The sequence below is a fragment of the Heterocephalus glaber genome, unplaced genomic scaffold, assembly GCF_053883595.1.
Source record: "Heterocephalus glaber isolate CG9 unplaced genomic scaffold, H.glaber_assembly_v1.0 deba00001572, whole genome shotgun sequence".
Taxonomy (NCBI): domain Eukaryota; kingdom Metazoa; phylum Chordata; class Mammalia; order Rodentia; family Bathyergidae; genus Heterocephalus; species Heterocephalus glaber.
In genome coordinates this window covers 13,638,023-13,655,387 of record NW_028258357.1, presented here as the reverse complement: position 1 = coordinate 13,655,387, position 17,365 = coordinate 13,638,023, and the positions used below count along the sequence as shown (strand labels likewise).

General features: G+C 46.6%; 1 protein-coding gene across 4 annotated transcripts in view; it reads left to right on the top strand.

Moving 5' to 3' along the window:
* The window catches only part of Fgd6 (FYVE, RhoGEF and PH domain containing 6), a 97,184-nt gene that overhangs the window by 42,216 nt on the left and 37,603 nt on the right, over positions 1-17,365 (top strand). For 3 of the 4 annotated variants that reach the window (XR_015443542.1, XR_002395009.2, XM_004844931.4), the window contains exons 3-5: positions 5,540-5,693; positions 14,979-15,046; positions 15,135-15,165. Coding sequence is in view for 2 of the 4 variants with exons in the window: in XM_004844931.4 (XP_004844988.1) it covers positions 5,540-5,693; positions 14,979-15,046; positions 15,135-15,165 (253 nt within the window). In the remaining 2 variants the exon portion in view is untranslated. The remainder of the gene's footprint in view (positions 1-5,539; positions 5,694-14,978; positions 15,047-15,134; positions 15,166-17,365) is intronic. The other variant, XM_004844932.4, reaches the window with a different exon arrangement.

Sequence of the window (17,365 nt, the reverse complement as noted above, 5' to 3'; positions counted from 1 at the left end):
TAGGGTCCCTGAAGCAAGAGCGCAGTGTCCTGCTCCAGAGACTCCTGAGAACACCGGCTGAGGGGCAGTGGGGACCCCAAGAGGACACGAGAGGAGAGTAAGAGCACTTGAAATGGTTTGTTGTTGCTATTGATTTGATTTTTTGATTTGCAGTTTCACAAGGAAACTGAAGGGACAGAGTGAAGAGCTTGTGATGTAACCTACTAGAAATGATTGGCTGGTCAAAATTGTGAACCAGTTTTATACTAAGTTAGCATATCATTATAACTGATTATTAAATAATTTTTTTTTTTGAGTCTAGGTCTTGCTATGTAGTTCAGGCTGGCCTTGACCTCACTGTGTGGCCCAGGCTGGCCTCTAATTCATGGTGATCCTCCTGCCTCAGAGTTCCAAGTGCTGGGATTACAGGCACGCACCCCCCCACACCTGGCAGATTATTAAATAATTTAGTTTTTAAAATAATTGCTGAATTTTCCATGTGATGTCCAGTCTTCAAGTTGTTAATAGTTTTTCCACTCATTCTGTGTTAAACATGAAAGTAGCTAAAGGAAGCCCATAATCAGGCAGTCATGAGACAGCATTTGAAAAGAACCTATCTGCAGTATTTTTTGTGCTGGGGATTGAACTCAGGACCTTGAGTGGCACCACTGAGCTAAATCCCCACCTCCCTAACCACTTTTTAATGCTCAGCAGATCCTGCTGTGTGTGAGCAGGAGTAGAAAGCAGAGGAAGTGCCAGGCATGGCTGTATGCACCTGTAATGTCTGCACTTCAGAAGCTGAGGCAGGAAGATCAACTTGCATTTGAGCCCAGACTGGGCTACATAGTGAGTTCAAGGCCAGCCTGAACTACATAGCAAGACCCTGTCTCAAACCAAAAAAAAAGAAAAAAAAGAAAAAGAAAAAGCAGAGGAACAGAGATCACAGTCCTGGATGTGTAAACGTGTTCTGATTTAGGAATGAGAAAGAAATTTCTGAAGGTGAGGGTATTGGAATCGGCTTCTTCTTCACGTGTGGGAGGACTTACATGGAACATTCTTTGGGATGTTTTGAGACAGGGTCTCCTTGTGTATTCCAGGCTGGCCTTGAACTCCCTATGTAGCCCAGGCTGGCCTGGACCTCAAGGCAATCCTCCTGCCTCAGCCTCCCCAGTGCTGGGATTACAGGCATGTGCCAACACAGTTCTCTGGGATTTTCTTCAGTTGATCCTGCCTTTCTTTCCCTCTCTCTGCTCTCCATGTTCTCTTTCCCCTGGCTGGAATGTTTAATTTAGCAGAGGCTCACAAGGATGTTTTTGTGTGGAATCCTGGCAACTGTTAAGGCCTGACTCAGCACCGTGCAGGTTTTCTGTTCCTGAAAACTCCTAAAGGAAATGCATTAAATAGTTCTCAAAAGACAGTTCTGTCAAGAAGGAATTGACACCATACATCTGACCCAACAGAAATACGGACGTACTTCCGGTGGAGGCTGTTCTGTGTGCATACAGACTTTAGCATATGGGAAAAAGGAGGTGATTTAAGAAGGGTGACAACATGTGGTCCGCAGCCCGAGTGTGTGGACCAGACCTGTGGAGCTGAAGCACAGTTGCCTGTCAGCAAGAAGACTTCTGGCTTCACTTTCTCTGGTTTTCTAGAACTCGGGCTCCTTCTGACTGAGAAGGATGGCCTTGGGGGGGCCTTAGGGAGCCATGTGCATGCCTATAATTCCAGCCCTTGGGAGGCTGAGCCAGGAGGATCGTCACAGTTCACAGCCTGGAAAACAGGGAGACCCTGTCAAAAAGAAGGCTGGTCTGGGGAAGTAGAGTCAGGACTTTGTGGGGCCCCTGTGAGCTCCCCGAGGAGCTCACTAGGCAGGGAGATGAGGCAGAAACACGATGTTCTGTCCCTTTCCGGCCAAGCAGACAGTGCTGGGTATTATCTTCCTGGTGTGGGAGGAAGTGGAAAGAATAGAGGCGCCTGGACTCCTGACCGGCGGGCGAATAAGGGATCCGGGCTTCAGTATCAGAAATCTAAAATTATCTAGCTTGATGCGGAAGCTGCTCAACATATGTGGGGAAAGAATTCCATTCTCCGTTTTAGAAATGAACATGCAAATGTGGATCCTATGTGCCATCCTTACTGACATACTACCAAACCCTTTATCTTTCCTTGTTTTGATTTTTTGAGACAGTCTCCCTATGTTGTCCAGGCTGGCTTTGAACTCACTGTGTAGCCCAGGCTGGTCTCCAACTTGGGCCAATCTTTCTGCCTCAGCCTCCCGAATGCTGGGATCACAGGCCTGCACCACCACATCGGGTGTTTCTCTCCTTTAAAATGAGATCCCTCGCAGCCTATTTCTGTTTTGGTTAATGTCTGTCGCTCATCCTGCTGGTGACTGGACTTGGGGCCATGGAGTCGAAGTGTGTTTCCCCTCCCGCATCCACCCCGCCCTCTCAGTCCCCACCGGAGACGCCCTGATTTGGCTTCCTGCACTGTCAAAAAATGGCGAAAAGATCCCAAGGGCTTCTCTGCATCTGCTGGGGATTCGGGTGCAGTTTGCGAGCCTTAGGGATTTGGGTTTTCTTGGGTTTTTGCCTTGAGGGGCAAGAGCACAGGAAGAGAGACGAGTGGACCCTTTGGGGTGGAGTCAGGAAGGTCCTTGGAAGGCAAGCAGTTTTGGCACCGGAAGTCACTCACGGTTTCTTAGCAGTGTGTTTTGATCTCAAGGTTTTGAGCCTTGTTTTATTTTTAGTTTTTGCAGTACTAGGTATTGAACCCAGGGCCTCCTGCACCTAGGCGAGCACCGCACCGTAACACCAAGCCACACCACCAGACCCATCCAGCTTATTTTAACATTTAAAGCTTCTATTTGCAGCCCTGGGGTTGAATCCTGGCCCTTTCCTGGGCCTAACTTTTGTACTTTAACTCCTTCAGCATCCATGTCACTGTGAACTGATTATTACCTTCTTTGGTTATTATTGTTGTTGTTTTCTTTTGTTGTTTGTTTGTTTTTGGTCTTTTGAGATAGGAACTATGTAGTTCAGGCGGCTCGAAGTCGTGGTGACCATCCTGCCTCAGCCTCTTGAGTTGTGGGATTACAGGCATGCGCTATCACAGCCAGCATGATTGCCATCTTAACTATAGCTTTGTAAGTGTTTGACCAAGAAGCACTTTTCAGCTCTCTAGACAAAGCAAACCCACTTTCCTCACAATGCCACAGCAGCTTTACTAATTATCAGAAATTCTTATGCTGTGGAGTCCAAAACAGTCCTTTGATGGCTGATTGGGACAACATTTTTGATTTTTTTTTTTTTTTTTTTTTTTTTTTTTTGAGACAGGCTATCTAGTCCATGCTGGGCTTGAACTCAGTGTGTAGCCCAGGCTGGTGTGGGTTTTAGAAGCTAGGCCTGGCAGCGCTTCCCTGTCATCCTAGCTACTCAGGAGGCTGAGGCAGGAGAATTATAGGTGTGAAGACAGCCTGAGCAATTTAGCTAGACCCTGCCCCAAGATAAAGACAAAAGACAAAACAAACAAAAAATTGGGGAGGTTGAGGCAAGAGAATTGAAAGTTCAAACCCAGGGCTGGGGATTTAGCTCAGTGGTGCCATGCCTGACTTGCAAATGCAAGGTCCTGAGTTCGATCCCAAAAAAGAAAGAAAGTTCAAGCCCATCCTGGACAGCTTGGCACCTTAGCAAGACCCTGTCTCAAAGAATTAAAAAAAAAAACAGCTGGAGACGTAGCCCAGTGTGAAGGCCCTGGGTTCAGTAATGATAGCAACAGTACTGATAACTAAATTTTTTTCAGTGTAAAAGCCGTATCCCTGGGAGCTCTCACCCAGTCCTGGGATTCTCTCCCACACCCACACTGACTCAGCAGCAGGGCGGCTGAGGTCTCGCCTTGCTTTCTGGGGCGCTTTCCTGCGATGCTGGTGCTCTGGACACTGGACGTGTGAGGTCTTGGGGTGTGAGCTGCAGAGGCCTTGCGTGGGGCACAGTGTGCAGGGGCAGAGTGCGCTCCTGGCCCGAGGGAAGCTCCAGCCTCATCCTCACTACCGCACAAAACCAGGCCATGTCCGGGTCCGTTTTCTTCTGTCCCTGAGGCAGAACCTGCTGTCGACCTGTTCACCCCGTCTTGCTGGCTCTCACTTATTCCTGCCAATCCAAGGCAACAACTGGGGAGGCTGAGGCAGGAGGATCACTGGGGGTTCAAGGTCAGCCTGGGTTACATAGGGCGACCCTGTCTCAAAACCTTCCTCTACACCACCCCACCGCAGGGTGTGACTCTCCCCTGTCCCAGGAGCTCTGACAAGGTGGCGTCCACCTGAGTGGGTGATAAGAGGCCATGGGAGCATCCCTGTGCCACCCTGCCTGTGGCCCCTGGCTGAGGAATGAGGACTGGGTGCTCCGCTGTGTCAGAGCCAGTGGAAACTTCTCTTGGGCTGTGAGGTTTCTGGTGGAAGTGCTCACCCCACAGCCTGGGCAGTGGCTCCCCCACCGGGCCCTGCTCCACGGCCTACAGGCCGGGCATCTGTCTGGCTGGAGCAGGTCCTCGGACCCTCGGTTTGCTTTGAACCTGGTACCGCCTGCCTCTCCTCTCGGCTCTGCACACATCCGTGCAGACTGGCAACAGAAAGGTGGTTTCTAGAGGCAGCTGTTCCTGAGTCTTTCCAGCCAACAGTAGGAAGCCTTGTTTGTGTTCTCAGGAACTTTCCTGTGGAATTCCCCTCCAGATGGGACAGCAGTGGTGGCTGCAGAGTGGGTTCTCCATGGGGCGGGCAGGCAGCAGAGTGGAGACTTCAGCCTGGGTCAGAACCACCCGAGGGCTCTTACAGTGCAGACTGCTGGGCGCTGTACTCCTGGAGTTTTTTGTTTTTAAGAGGTTTGGTGGGTTAGATTTCCTTTTCCTTTTCCTTTTCCTTTTTCTTGTTTTGTTTTCTTTTCTTTTTGAGACAGTCTCATTATGTGGTTCACTTTGACCTTGAACTCACTGTGTAGCCCAGGGCCAGGCTTGAACTCGTGGTGATCCTCCTGCCTCAGCCTCCGAGTGCTGGGATTACACGGCCAGTTGGCACATGCGTAGTTGATTAATTAGTAGTCAAATTAATTAGTAATTAATTAGTAATTAGCATCATTAGCTTCCAGTCCTCATAGATTTGCTTGCAGCTTTTTGTTGATATTGCCTGTAAACACTGAGGCCCAAAGGGACAGCGGCATTCACTGTTCCTGGGCACCGCCCTCTGTGTCAAGGGCCTGCTGCTGGCGGCCTCTGGTTTGCACCCAGAGGACCCGACGGTCCAGGCCTACGGCGGACACCAGCAGAGGGTGTAGGGAGCCTCTGAAAACTCGCCTTCCCCTGGCCGTTCCATCACCATGATGGTGTCAGAGTTGGGATTTAAAGCCGAAGGCGTTTGGAAGATCGGCAGCTGCACAGGGGCTGGAAGGAGGTGTCACTGGCCCCGTCCCTCCATCCCTGAGTCTGAGGCCCGCACAGGTCACAGGACAGGAGCTGGGGTGGGTTGGTTCCTGCACTTGTTCTTACTAAAGGCACCCTGCTTTCTCTGAAGCAGCCCCGGACCAGCCCAGGAGGGACACAGGGATCCTGGCCTCAGCCTTGGCGACCCGCCCTCTGATGAGGACGAGGTCATCAACAGCTCCGACGAGGAAGATGGCAGCTCTGAGTCGAGTAAAGGGGAGCCAGAGCCGCTGGAGGAGAAGCAGGTACACTTTGGTAACCAAGTGGTTATTCCTACTCTGTTCTTGTTGGCCTGTCACCGTGCTTGTTTTGTTTTTAGAGTTGGTATTTTTAAGGGCAATCCTGGGGTACATGCCTGTGACTCCCAGCCTTGAGAAGCTAAGGCAGGAAGATTGCCCTGAGTTTGAGATCAGCCTGTGCTACATGTCTCACCCCCCCATAATAAAAGCAATGCTTATGAATAATGTTTATCAGCAGAATGTGGACAAAATCCCCAGGGAGTGGTCTTAACACTTAGAAAATATTTTTTCAAATTTAAACATAATTTCTGCTGTATGATAGTACCTAAAATGGTATGTTTCCATGTAAATATTACCTAGGGATTATTTGCTAAGTTTTGAGAAACTATTTTTTCTAATGTCCACTGGCTTTTTTTTTTGATAATGAAAACTTGTAGGATTATTCCTCATATTGCTACCAGTTCTTAGATTCCTTGAAGGAAAAGAAAGATATGAATTTCAGATTCAGCTACTTTTTGTTTTTAGGAACAGAATAAAGATTGCTGTTAACAGTAGCACAATTTTCATTTGCTTCATGTCCTTACTTGTGATGTCCCTGTTAAATCTACATCTGTAAAAATGGGCCTGTGCTAGACCGGGGATTTAGCTCAGTGGCACCACACTTGTCTCGAAAGTGCAAGGTCCTGAATTCGATCCCTGGCATGGAAAAAAATAAAATGGATCTATGCATTGACTAGTGGGCCTTCCCAGTTTTGCCTGGTGCCGGTGTAGTAAACACTTCCCCTTCGGGATTCTCAGTGCTCTTCAGAACTTCCTCTCTCTGCAGGGGATGAGCAAGGGACTGGAACACACTGGTCCTCTGTCTGGGCCGGTTCTGACCCAGTGAGCAGACGTGGTGAATGCTTTTCTCTTAAGTAATCTGTTTTCATACTGGCGAGAACAGAGTCTTTGGAGCCAAACTGCCCCGTGTTCCCACCACCTCTTAGCTATGTGATCTCGAACAACTCAGTTTCTCTTCTGCATGGCTTCCCCGTCAGTAGAGAGCGGAGGGAGCAGCGTGGACGCTTTCCTGTTTCCTGAGATTCTTGTGATGATGATGATTGATTATGCAGTGCTCAGGGCAATGCCTGACAGCAAGTGCATGCCCGGCAGGGTCTGACCCCTTAGGTGTGCGTCGGAGACAGGGAAAGCTGCAGGGACACCCCGATGGCTGACCAGCTGAGAAAGGCTGTTCAGCATCGTCTGCTGTTGGAGAGATCCTGCTTGCCGCCAACCAGCTAGCGTGCCTATGGCTAGAGAAGGAACAAGCAGCCCTGCCAGCGTGCGCAGGCCCTGGATCCCACCTCAGAATAGGACACAAAAGTAAGTCCGGGAAGCAGAGTGTCCCCGAAATGGGGTGGCTCAGATGGCAGAAACGCGCTGCCTCCCGGCTCTGTGGGGTGCAAGTCAGAAGGGAAGCTGCAGCAGGCCCTGCACCCCAGAACCTGCAAGGAGGCCTCGCTCCTGGACTCCGGACCGGGCCGCAGTGTCTCTTCCCTCCTGCCTCACTTCGGGGCGCTGTGCTCGAGCCTCTGCCCCTGAGTGTCTCCAAGGACAGCAGTCAGCCTCAAGCCAGCGTGACCTCATCTTCGGGGCTCTCTCTGCACCTAAAGTCACCCACCCCATCCTGGAGAGTGTGGTTCATCCCAGTACTGTGTCCTGGGCTGTGTATCACTGCGCACTTGCCTCTCCGAGGGAAGGAAGAGCAAACAGGAGCTCAAATGCTTGCTTCTGCTCAGGTAAACATGGTGTCTCGAGGGGACCATGCGCCCGTGCCCTCCTGAGAGCCTGTGCCCATCTCTTTGCTGCGGGCACCGTGTGCTGGCATGCTTGGCCAGAGAAGTAGCCTAGGACAGGGCCTGACTGGTATGGTCTCATTTCCCGTGAAGAAATGGGTCCTAGACACATCAGGCAGCAGCACGTCCTGCAGCCCCCGAGTTGAGATTTCAGCCAAAATCCACCTCTGCTGACAAATGGGAGTGTCAGTCACTGAAGCTGAAGCTGAACAATGTCTGTGGAACACGTTGGGGTGGGGAAAGGAGCCATGCTAATAATCCCTGTGGTCCCCTTCTCAGAAGTATTTTAGTTATGTATTTTTCATTGTTTAAATGCCTAATAAATGTTTGCTCTAAAAATGAAGTGTAGTAGCTCTAGGAATGGTGGTGCATGCCTGTAATCCCAGCACTCAGGAGGCTGAGGCAGGAGTATCACCACGAGTTTGAGGCCAGCTTGGGCTGCATAGTGAGTTCAAGGCCAGCCTGAACTACACAGTAAGACTCTGTCTCAAGAAACCAATAGTAGTAGTAGTAGTAGTGGTAACAATAAAAAATAAAAATGAAATGTAGTTCATTCTGTTTTTTTGTGGTTAGAATATTCACCCTATTCACCTTTTTTGTATATTTGCTTCTTTGTTCTTTTTCAAATCTTTATTTTTTAATTAAAAAAGTTTTTTAGGGTAGGGCCTCACCATGTAGTTCACACTAGCCTTGAAATCATTATGTAGCCCAGGCTGGCCTTGAGCTTGAGATGATCATCCTGCCTCAGCCTCTGGAGTGCTGAGATTACAGGCATCCACCACCACACTCTGCTTTTAAATTGTCTTTATAAAAGTGCTCATCATCTATTCCCTCATGAATAGTAGGCTGAACTGTGAAAGAGAGCATTGGCCCTTGGGTATTATGCAGTGCCTCATCTTTGGGGTAACTTATTAATGATAAAGATATTCATTAGGTCAGTCTGAATGTAAACATTCTTTGTTTCTTACTACAAGCCTAGAGTAGGATGGAAGAGATCTTTTAACAATGCTGTTAAAAAGAATAGGTAGGGCTGGGGATTTAGCCCAGTGGTTCCACTGCCTCCCTTGAAAGCACAAGGTCCTGAGTTAGATCCCCAGTACCAGAAAAAAAAACAACAACCCATAATTTTCACTGAGCATTACTTGTAGTGAACAAATATGAAAAGAGAACACAGGAGATTGCAAAGCTGGACTGTTGCCAAGAGATCAGAGTATAAAAGTGGGTTTCAGATCAAAGGTTCTGTTTTGGGATTTGCTTGACTTGTTTTAAGACCTTGACAAAATAACTTCATGTGTTTATGGCTCATGTTTCAACTTCTATAGCAGTGTGCTTTTGGGAGATACTGTTATTTAACAGGCAGTCTGCTTTGAAATGTGGTATAATTTATGTGGGGATTTTACTAACTGAAAAGCTGAGATGCCAAATATAGCCTCTTTTGAGGGCTTACAGGGAGGTGTGTTTTTCCACTGTCCTTTGGCTTGGACAGAATCAGTCACAGTTCTGACTCTGTGTTGCTCAGACTGGCCTGGAACTCTTGGTGATCCTCCTGCCTCAGCCTCCTGAGTGCCAGGATTACAGGTGTGGGCCACCACGCCCGTCTCAGTCTTACTAGTTGTTTTGTTTTTTAGGTGTCTGACTGTCCACTTTGAAAATTAGTTTGATCCATTGATTCATTTTCTAACAATTATCCTTCTTTACTTAGGTGTTTAGTTTTCCTAGTTTAAGAGGATAAACAAATACTTAGGTTCTTAGAATTTTGAAATCAGAGTGGACCTTACCATGTAGTCCGGCCCACTAGTCAGGCTGTGTTGGCGTTTTCGTGTCATACAGCACATGTTCAAAGCAATGCGCTCATCCTGACTCTGAGACGGTGCCCCGTTCACCTTTGCTTCGTCATGAGTGGAAACGGCACAGTGGGTCAGCACCGCACTGTGTGCAGAAGGCCGCAGGGGAGGTAAAGTCACACCTGGGGGAAGGAGGACGTTTCAGCCAGTGAACACCCCTGAGTTAGGTGCTGTGAATACTTCATGCACAAGACACTCATCTGTCTTTGGGAGTGGCGGGCAAGAACCTCGAGGGAGCTTCTGTGACAAGTAAACCTTTGCCTGATACCTTGGAACATGGCAGGCAGAAGTCCTGGGAGAGCTGGGTGTGGTGGCACATGCCTGGAACCCCTGGACCAGGAGGCTGAGGCAGGAGGATCACATAGTGAAGACCCTGTCTCAAAAAAAAAATTGCTCTATGAACACAGATTGTGTTATTATGCAGATGAAAGTTGCTCAAATTGCTGCCTTCAGAAAAATATATTTAGTATAAATAGGTGGAGGCCTTTTAGTATTTTCTCCTAATTAGCTTTCCTGGGTTAATGAGTGTTTAGGACAGAATGCCTAGGCTACTGCATTTCGTTTGAAAGACATTTCAGTTAAATAAACAAACTTCCAAGTCAGCCCTCCCTGCACTGTGGCACTATGGAAGCTGTCTGTGGGGTGTTTTTTGTTTTTTGTTTTTTGCAGTGCTGTGGTCAGAACCCCTGGCCTCTGCTAGGTAAGTGCTGTACCACTGAGCCACATCCCTGGCCGAACAAAGGCAGGCTAGAGAGACCTCATGTATAAGGTAGCATCACAGGCCTCAAAGCTTCCTGTCATTCAAAGCGGTCAACAACAGATCAAAGCTTCACACTTTGGGGATTTGTTTTGAGGCAAGGTCTTGTTAGGTAGCCCTGGCTGGCTGGGACTCACTGCATTCTTCCTGCCTCAGCCTCTTGAGTGCTGGGATTCCAGGCATGTGCTGCCATGCCTGGCTTGGGGTGTTGTTTCTTCTGAGCCCTGACACTAGTGTAGAGGTACTTGTTGGATTGTTTAGAAGATCGAAGACTATTTTCTCCTTAAGATAGCAGCAGGTTCAGAGTTGTCCCTGTATGTAGTTATTTGCATATTTGCTCTCCTTTTTTTTGCTTCTGGAAGGCTGGGGCTATTTCTTTAACTTCCTGTCATAGCACCCACTTTCCGGCTCCATCTCAGCCCTACTCCAGAGTAGAGTCTCCAAGCCTGGTGGCCCCTGACCATGACGTCAGGCAGTGCGGGAGGGTGGCCAGTCAGTTGGCAGCAGAGCTGTTTCCCTTAGTAACTTGGGTGTGCAGTGATGGAAGAGACTGTCCCACTTCAGAGAGTACAGTGATGGAGTAAAGGTGGTGTTCAGTCCTTCCTCTTGGAAGTGATCTCAGAATAACAAGGAGGATAAGAAATGCAAATTCTGTCCTTGGGGATATTAGGAGACCGCAAGAATTCCCAATGAAATTACAGAAGTAAGGGATGCCCTTCCACCAGCAGTGCATAAAGGTGCCAGTTTCTCTACTTCTTTGCCAAGACCTGTGTTTTTTCATTTTTGTATTATAGCCATTCTGTGGTTGTGAAGTTGTGTCTTGTTGTGATTTTAACTTGCATTTCCATAGTAATTAATTATGCCAGACAACTTTGCATATACTTGTTTTGGCTATTCTGATACACTCTTTGGTGAAATATCTCTTCACATCTCTCTATCTCTTTCTTTTTCTTTTAATTTTGCAGACAGGATCTTGGTATATGGTTGAGGCTGCCTTAAATGCACTGTGTAGTCCAGGCTGATCTCAAATTCCTGGCCATCTTCTTTCGTCAGTCTCCCAAGTGCTAGGATTACAGGCATGCGCCACCACGCCCTGCCTCTTTTTCTCATTTTTAACTGAGTTGTTTGGGTCCTATGGAGTTATCAGAGTTCTTTATATATTTTGGGTACTAGTCCTTTTTTGAGAATCATGTTTGGGCGAGTGCAAATCAGAACCATGCTGAGATTCCACCTCATCCAGTCAGAATGGCTGTCATTGTCAGAATGCAAAAAACAATGCTAGGCGTGATGGCGCACCCCGGTAATCCCAGCACTTGGGAGGTTGAGGCAGGAGGATCGATGTGCGTTTGAGGCCAGCCTGAACCACACAGCAAGACCCTGTCTCAAAAAACCAAAAGAAAAACAAAAAGGAATGCAAAAACAATGAGTGTTGCCGAGGATTTTGGGAAGGAAGGCTTATAGGCTGTGGGGAATGTAAATCAGTACAGCCACCAGAGAGGTCAGTGGGGGCCCTCAGCAAACTGAACATAGAGCTCCATGCAGTGCAGCTGTACTGCTCCTTGCTGTGACCTGAAGCCACTGAAGTGCACATGCTGGGGGCCCAGGACCCCCACACAGCTGCGATGATTGTGACACAGTTCCCAGTGGGCATGGCATGGAACCTACCTGGGTGCCCCTCGGTGGATAAGTAGGTAAAGAAAATGTGGTCGGTGTACACCGTGGAGTGCTATTCAGTGACAGGGAAGGACAAAATCCTGTCATTGGCATGAAAATGGATGGATCTGGAGACTGTGGTGTTGAGCAAACAAGCCAGGCTCAGAAAGGCAAATCGCACACGCTCTCCCTGATCCATGGGGTCTACAGAAGGTGACAAGTACAAAGGAGACTAATTGGACAAGAGGAAGGGCCAGGAATTTATTTATTTATTTATTTATTTATTTATTTATTTATTTATTTTAAAATTAATTTCATTGGTACATTTTAGGTATACAATTCATTTACATTTATCATTGGGTGTTTGTCCCTGTACATGATGTATCTTGGTTCTTATTTTTTTTCCCCATTACCTGTGCACCTTTCACCCTCTCCGCCCTTACCTATTTACATAGACTTCATTTCCATTTTTTTTTCTTTTCTCATAGTTTTTCCTTTCCCTCTTTTCCTTTCCCCTTCCCCTCCCTTCACTCCTTTGTCTTTGGACCTTTTTTCCTATTTCAAATTTTCAATTATTCATTTTAATCATTTTAACCCTTGTTTACACTATCAGTTTCTCACACTAGAGAAACTATTCGGTATTTACACATGTGTGTCCTATTTATTTCACTTAAGAGTATGGCCTCGATGTGCATCCATTTAGCTATAAATGACTAGTTTTTGTTCTTTATGGCTGAGTAGTACTCCATTTTGTAAAAAAACCACATCTTCTTTATCCAGTTTCCAGTTGATGGACACTTGGGCTGCTTCTAAGCTTTAGCTATTACAAACTGTGCCGCTATGAACATGGGTGCACATATATCACTGTGGTATGATTCTTTTAATTCTTTTGGGAAGATCCCCAGCAGGGGAATAGCTGGGTCAAATGGGACCTCTAGTCGTAGTTCTTTGAGGTATCTCCATACTGATTTCCACAGTGGTTGCACCAGTCTGCACTCCCACCAACAATGGAGAAGGGTTCCTTTCTCCCCACAACCCCACCAGCATTTGTTATTGGTTGATTTCTTGATAGCAGCCATTCTTTCTGGGGTGAGGTGGAATCTCAGGGTTGTTTTCATCTGCATCTCTCGAATGACAAGTGATGTTGAACATTTTTTCATATATTTGTTTGCTGCTTTTACTTCTTTGTCTGAGAACTGTCTCTTCATTTCAGATGCCCATTTTTGAATTGGGTCCTTGAATTTGGGGGGTCTGAATTTTTTCAATTCTTTCTATATTCTAGATAGTAGTCCTTTGTCTGATGTACAGCTGCTAAAATTTTTTTCTCATATTGTAGGTTGTCTGTTAGCTCTGTTGGTGGTTTCTTTTGCAGTGCAGAAGCTTTTTAATAAGATGAGATTCCAGCTGCTGATTCTTTCTGCTAGTTCCCGTGCTGCTGAGGTTTTGTTCATGAAGTCTTTTCCTATACCAATGTCTTCAAGAGTTCAGCCTAACTTATCTTCCAGCAGGTTTAGTGTTTCTGTCTTAATATTTAGATCTTTAATCCACTTTGATCTTAGTTTAGTGCATGGTGATAGGGATGGGTCTAGTTTTAATCTTTGGCAGGTTGAGATCCAGTTTTTCCAACACCATTTATTAAATAGGCTCTCTTTCCTCCAATGATGGTGGTTGGCTCCTTTGTCAAAGATGAGGTGGCTGAGCATGTCTGGAGTTGTTTCTGGATCTTCTAATCTATTCCACTGATCCTCAGGTCTGTTCTTTTGCCAGTACCATGCTGATTTTATCACAGTAGCTTTGTAGTATAGTTTCAGGTTGGGGATTGTGATACCTTCAAGGGCCGGGAATTTAGCACAGTGGAACCGCACCTGCCTGGCAAGCACAAGGTCCTAAGTTTGATCCCCGGTACCGGAAAAACCAAACCAAACAAAACAAGTAGGAAGAAGGGATGGGAGTGTAAAGGCAGGGAACAGGGAACGTGAATGACCGAAATATACACATTGAACCCCCAAAAGGTGCAACTGTTTGGGGGGCGGCAGGAGGGCGATGGAGGCAGGAAATGAGCAAAGCACGCGGTGTGCAGGCACGAATCTGCCAGAGCAACACCCACTCAACCCCTTTGACCGACTTTTAAAAAGTGAAGAAAAATGAGAGAGAATCAGGGTGTGCGGCATTTCCTCCAGTGTGTGTGTTTCTGTCACTGTTGCAGGGGAGCCCCGATATCTCCCTAGGGAAAGCATAGATTTCTGAGCAGCCACCCCCCCATTCCCTCTGACACAGGCCCTTCAGGGCAGAGTCCTGAGGGTGGAGAGAGAAAGAGCAGCCTTACCCAAAGGGGCATGGGGAAAGGAGAGGAAATGAGGGTCCGCCTCCCAAAGGGAGGTACACCTGCCGATGTCTGTCTTGCTGGTTCTGGAGATCCAGCCCTGGGTTGGCCACCACGTGCTAAGCATAAATAGAAAAGCGTTGATTTGTTAAATGACTTGGGTTTTTTTTGGTATTGGGAATCGAACTCGGAACCTTGTGCTTGCAAAGCAGGCGGAACCACTGAGTTAAATCCCCGGCCCTGTTAAATTACTTTTTAAAAATAACCATTATCCAATTGTGTGTGTGCTATAATCATGGTTATTAGGGCAGGACTGATACATGATCAGTAAATCAGATTGTACCTAAAACTACTTCCTAAGGGATGTTAACTATGTATAATTTCTTTTATTTTTATGAACACAACCCTCCTGCCTCAGGCTCCCAGAATGCCGAGATTAAGACTTGCTCCGGGGATACCTGGCTAAATACCCAGCTTCTAGAGAGTGACCTGGGAAGCCTGAGAGGCTGTGAGCGTGGGCAGGGCCTAGGCTCCCTGCATGGCCCGTTAATGCCACCACCATTGACTCTCAGCCGCCCTGTGTCAGGTTTATCTCTGTCTAATTCTCCGGGTTTGCCTTTGGAGCATTCTATAGTATGAATTGTATGCTAATAGGAAACATTTTAAAGGATCAGAGCCAAAAGTTGAATAGCCATCTCCATTATCCTTTTATGAGTTCATGCTATTTTTTTTTTTGAGACAAGGTCTCACTCTATAGTCCAGGCTGGCCTTGAACCCTCTGCGATTCTCCTGCCTCAGCCTCCCAAGTGCTAGGATTACACATGTGCACCACCATGCACGCCCTGAGTTCATGCTTCCTTTGTGTCCTCTTGTCCCCAGGATGAAGGCTCTGGGATGAAAAGTAAAGTTCGACACATCGCGGAGGAGATCACGAGCTCCGAGAAAGTGTGAGTCTCCGCCCTATAGCTCCCAAGCCCATTTCTCCCCGCCCCGCCAGATCCTCTCAAACATTTTTCTTGTTGCTGTTTCCTACAGGTTTGTGGATGTGTTAAAACTGTTGCATATTGTAAGTATGCGCTGATACTTTCTTCACACCTAAGACTCCTTTTTTGTACACTTTCTTTTCCAAGAGGTTTCAGCATAACTGACTTAATTACTTGCATATGTTTTCTGATACTTTGTTATATTTTTTAATTCGTACATATAGGTAAATAGACATTTTCTAAAAATCTATCTTGTGTGTATCAGTACATCCTAATGGTCTCTGAAAAGTAAGACTATATCTTCAATGTCTCCAATCTTTCTACCTTCATAAGAGTTTCTTTTTTTTCCTTTTTATTTCTTTTGTTTGTCGGCTGGTCAGTTTTTAACACTGGGGACCAAAACCAGGACCTTGAGCCTGGTAAGCACACACTCTTCCCCTGAGCTCCTCCCCCAGGCCTCTCAATGAAGAATTTAAAATTCCCGCGTCCTTGGGCCCTGGCGGAAGGCGTCTGCTGCCTGTAGACTCTTGCACTGGCCACATGGAAAGCAGGGCAGCATTGTTGTTCACACTGCTTTCTTCTTCTGTGAGTGGCTCCCAGAAGCAGACACTGCCAACAGATGTTTTGACAGCCAGCCTCTTAAAGTCCCATTTTTGCTCTCTGCACAGACCTCTTGGGAAGCGGTTCCTGAGGCTGCCCACAGCTCGAGGTTCCCATGCACGCCCCTTGTCCGGCAGGTCTCTGCACGTCCCGGGGCGCCTCGGTATTGGAGGCCTGGGTGCTGCTTTGTTCTAGCTCCCTCTCAGGAGGATACTAGGACTAACTACAGGAAACGGGAAAACTTGGGGAACAGTAAAAAGGGATTGAAGTAAAATTTTCCTTGTATGGTATAATTATAAATGTCATAAATTAAACTTCACTGCTGAGAAACAAGTTTCACAAGATAATAGCCATTTTGTGTCTGCAGAAGAGAATGATTATTTTCTTCCTTCCTGTTAATAAATACCTATGAACATACAAAGCTGGTTACACTTAGAGGTGATTCACATTTTCCAGATGATTCCCTGGTACTTTTTACTGGGTCTACCAGGAGGAACGAGGCTTATTTCCTGGGAGAAAAATCCCTGGCTTTGGAAATATATTTTTAAAAATTCTTCCACGTTGCTAACTAGTTTTAAGAAAATATTTCCCTATGAATACTAACTCTTCATTCTACTGGTAAGTTCTTTCTTATAATTCTTTTTTTTTCAATACTGGGGTTCGAACTCAGGACCTTGTGCTTGCAAGGCAGGCACGGTGCCACTGAGCTAAATCCCTAGGCCCTTCTTTCTTACAATTCTTTATTAAATGCTTAACATCATGTTTTGCCACCTAGACAGATTTGTTAAGCTTTGGATATCCTTGTTGTATATTGTCATTTTGAACAAATAAATGACTTTTCAGTATAAAGTTCTGTACATTTGCTGTTGTCCCCCGAACAGCCCCCCTGTATTTAGACATCTGATAGAATTAAGTAAAATCATACAAGGCGGGGTTGTGTGAATCTTACTTGCTTAATATTCCGAATGGGTCTAATGTGAATGTAAACAGCTGTAACCCTAATTTTAAATTGTTAATGTGTGCGTTTGCGGTACATGATGGTCACCGTCCTCATGGGGAGTTGGTGCATGTCCATAACACATCTGCATTCTTTTTCCTTCCCTCCTCTCCCCAACCCCTCCTTCCATCTCCTGGTCCCTCTCTGTCTGTCTCTTTCCTATTGTCAAGTATATTAAATAGTATGGATTTTTGTGTGTTTTTGTTCTTTATCTTGTCTGAGGATTGAATGCAGAGCTTTGAACATGCTAGGCAAGTCCCATTGAGCTACATCCCTGGCCCTAACTAGTGCGAAGTTCTAAAAAAATATTTGGAAAGGGAACGATCAGAACCCTTGGGGGTTTTTAGACAAAAATGGGCTGGTTGAATAGTACTAGCAGTGGAGCTATACCACTTCCCATAGGTGGAGACATACGTTCTCTTGAAACTTTGAGAGACACAGTCAGATCCATAAAACTAGAAGCAAATCATCCAGAAGTCTGTTACTAGGTAGAATATATCTTTTCTATTGGAAGAACATTGCGTGTAAGATGAGCAAAAGGCTTCCTTAGTTCTCAGGTGTTCCCATCTCTGAATCTCCTCCTGTTCTGCTGAATGCTCCCTGTCCACTGGGCTGCAGGGCCCGCTGATGACCACTCACCCTGATTGGGTGGGGCAGAGCACTCTTCTAGCTGCTTTGCTGTCAGC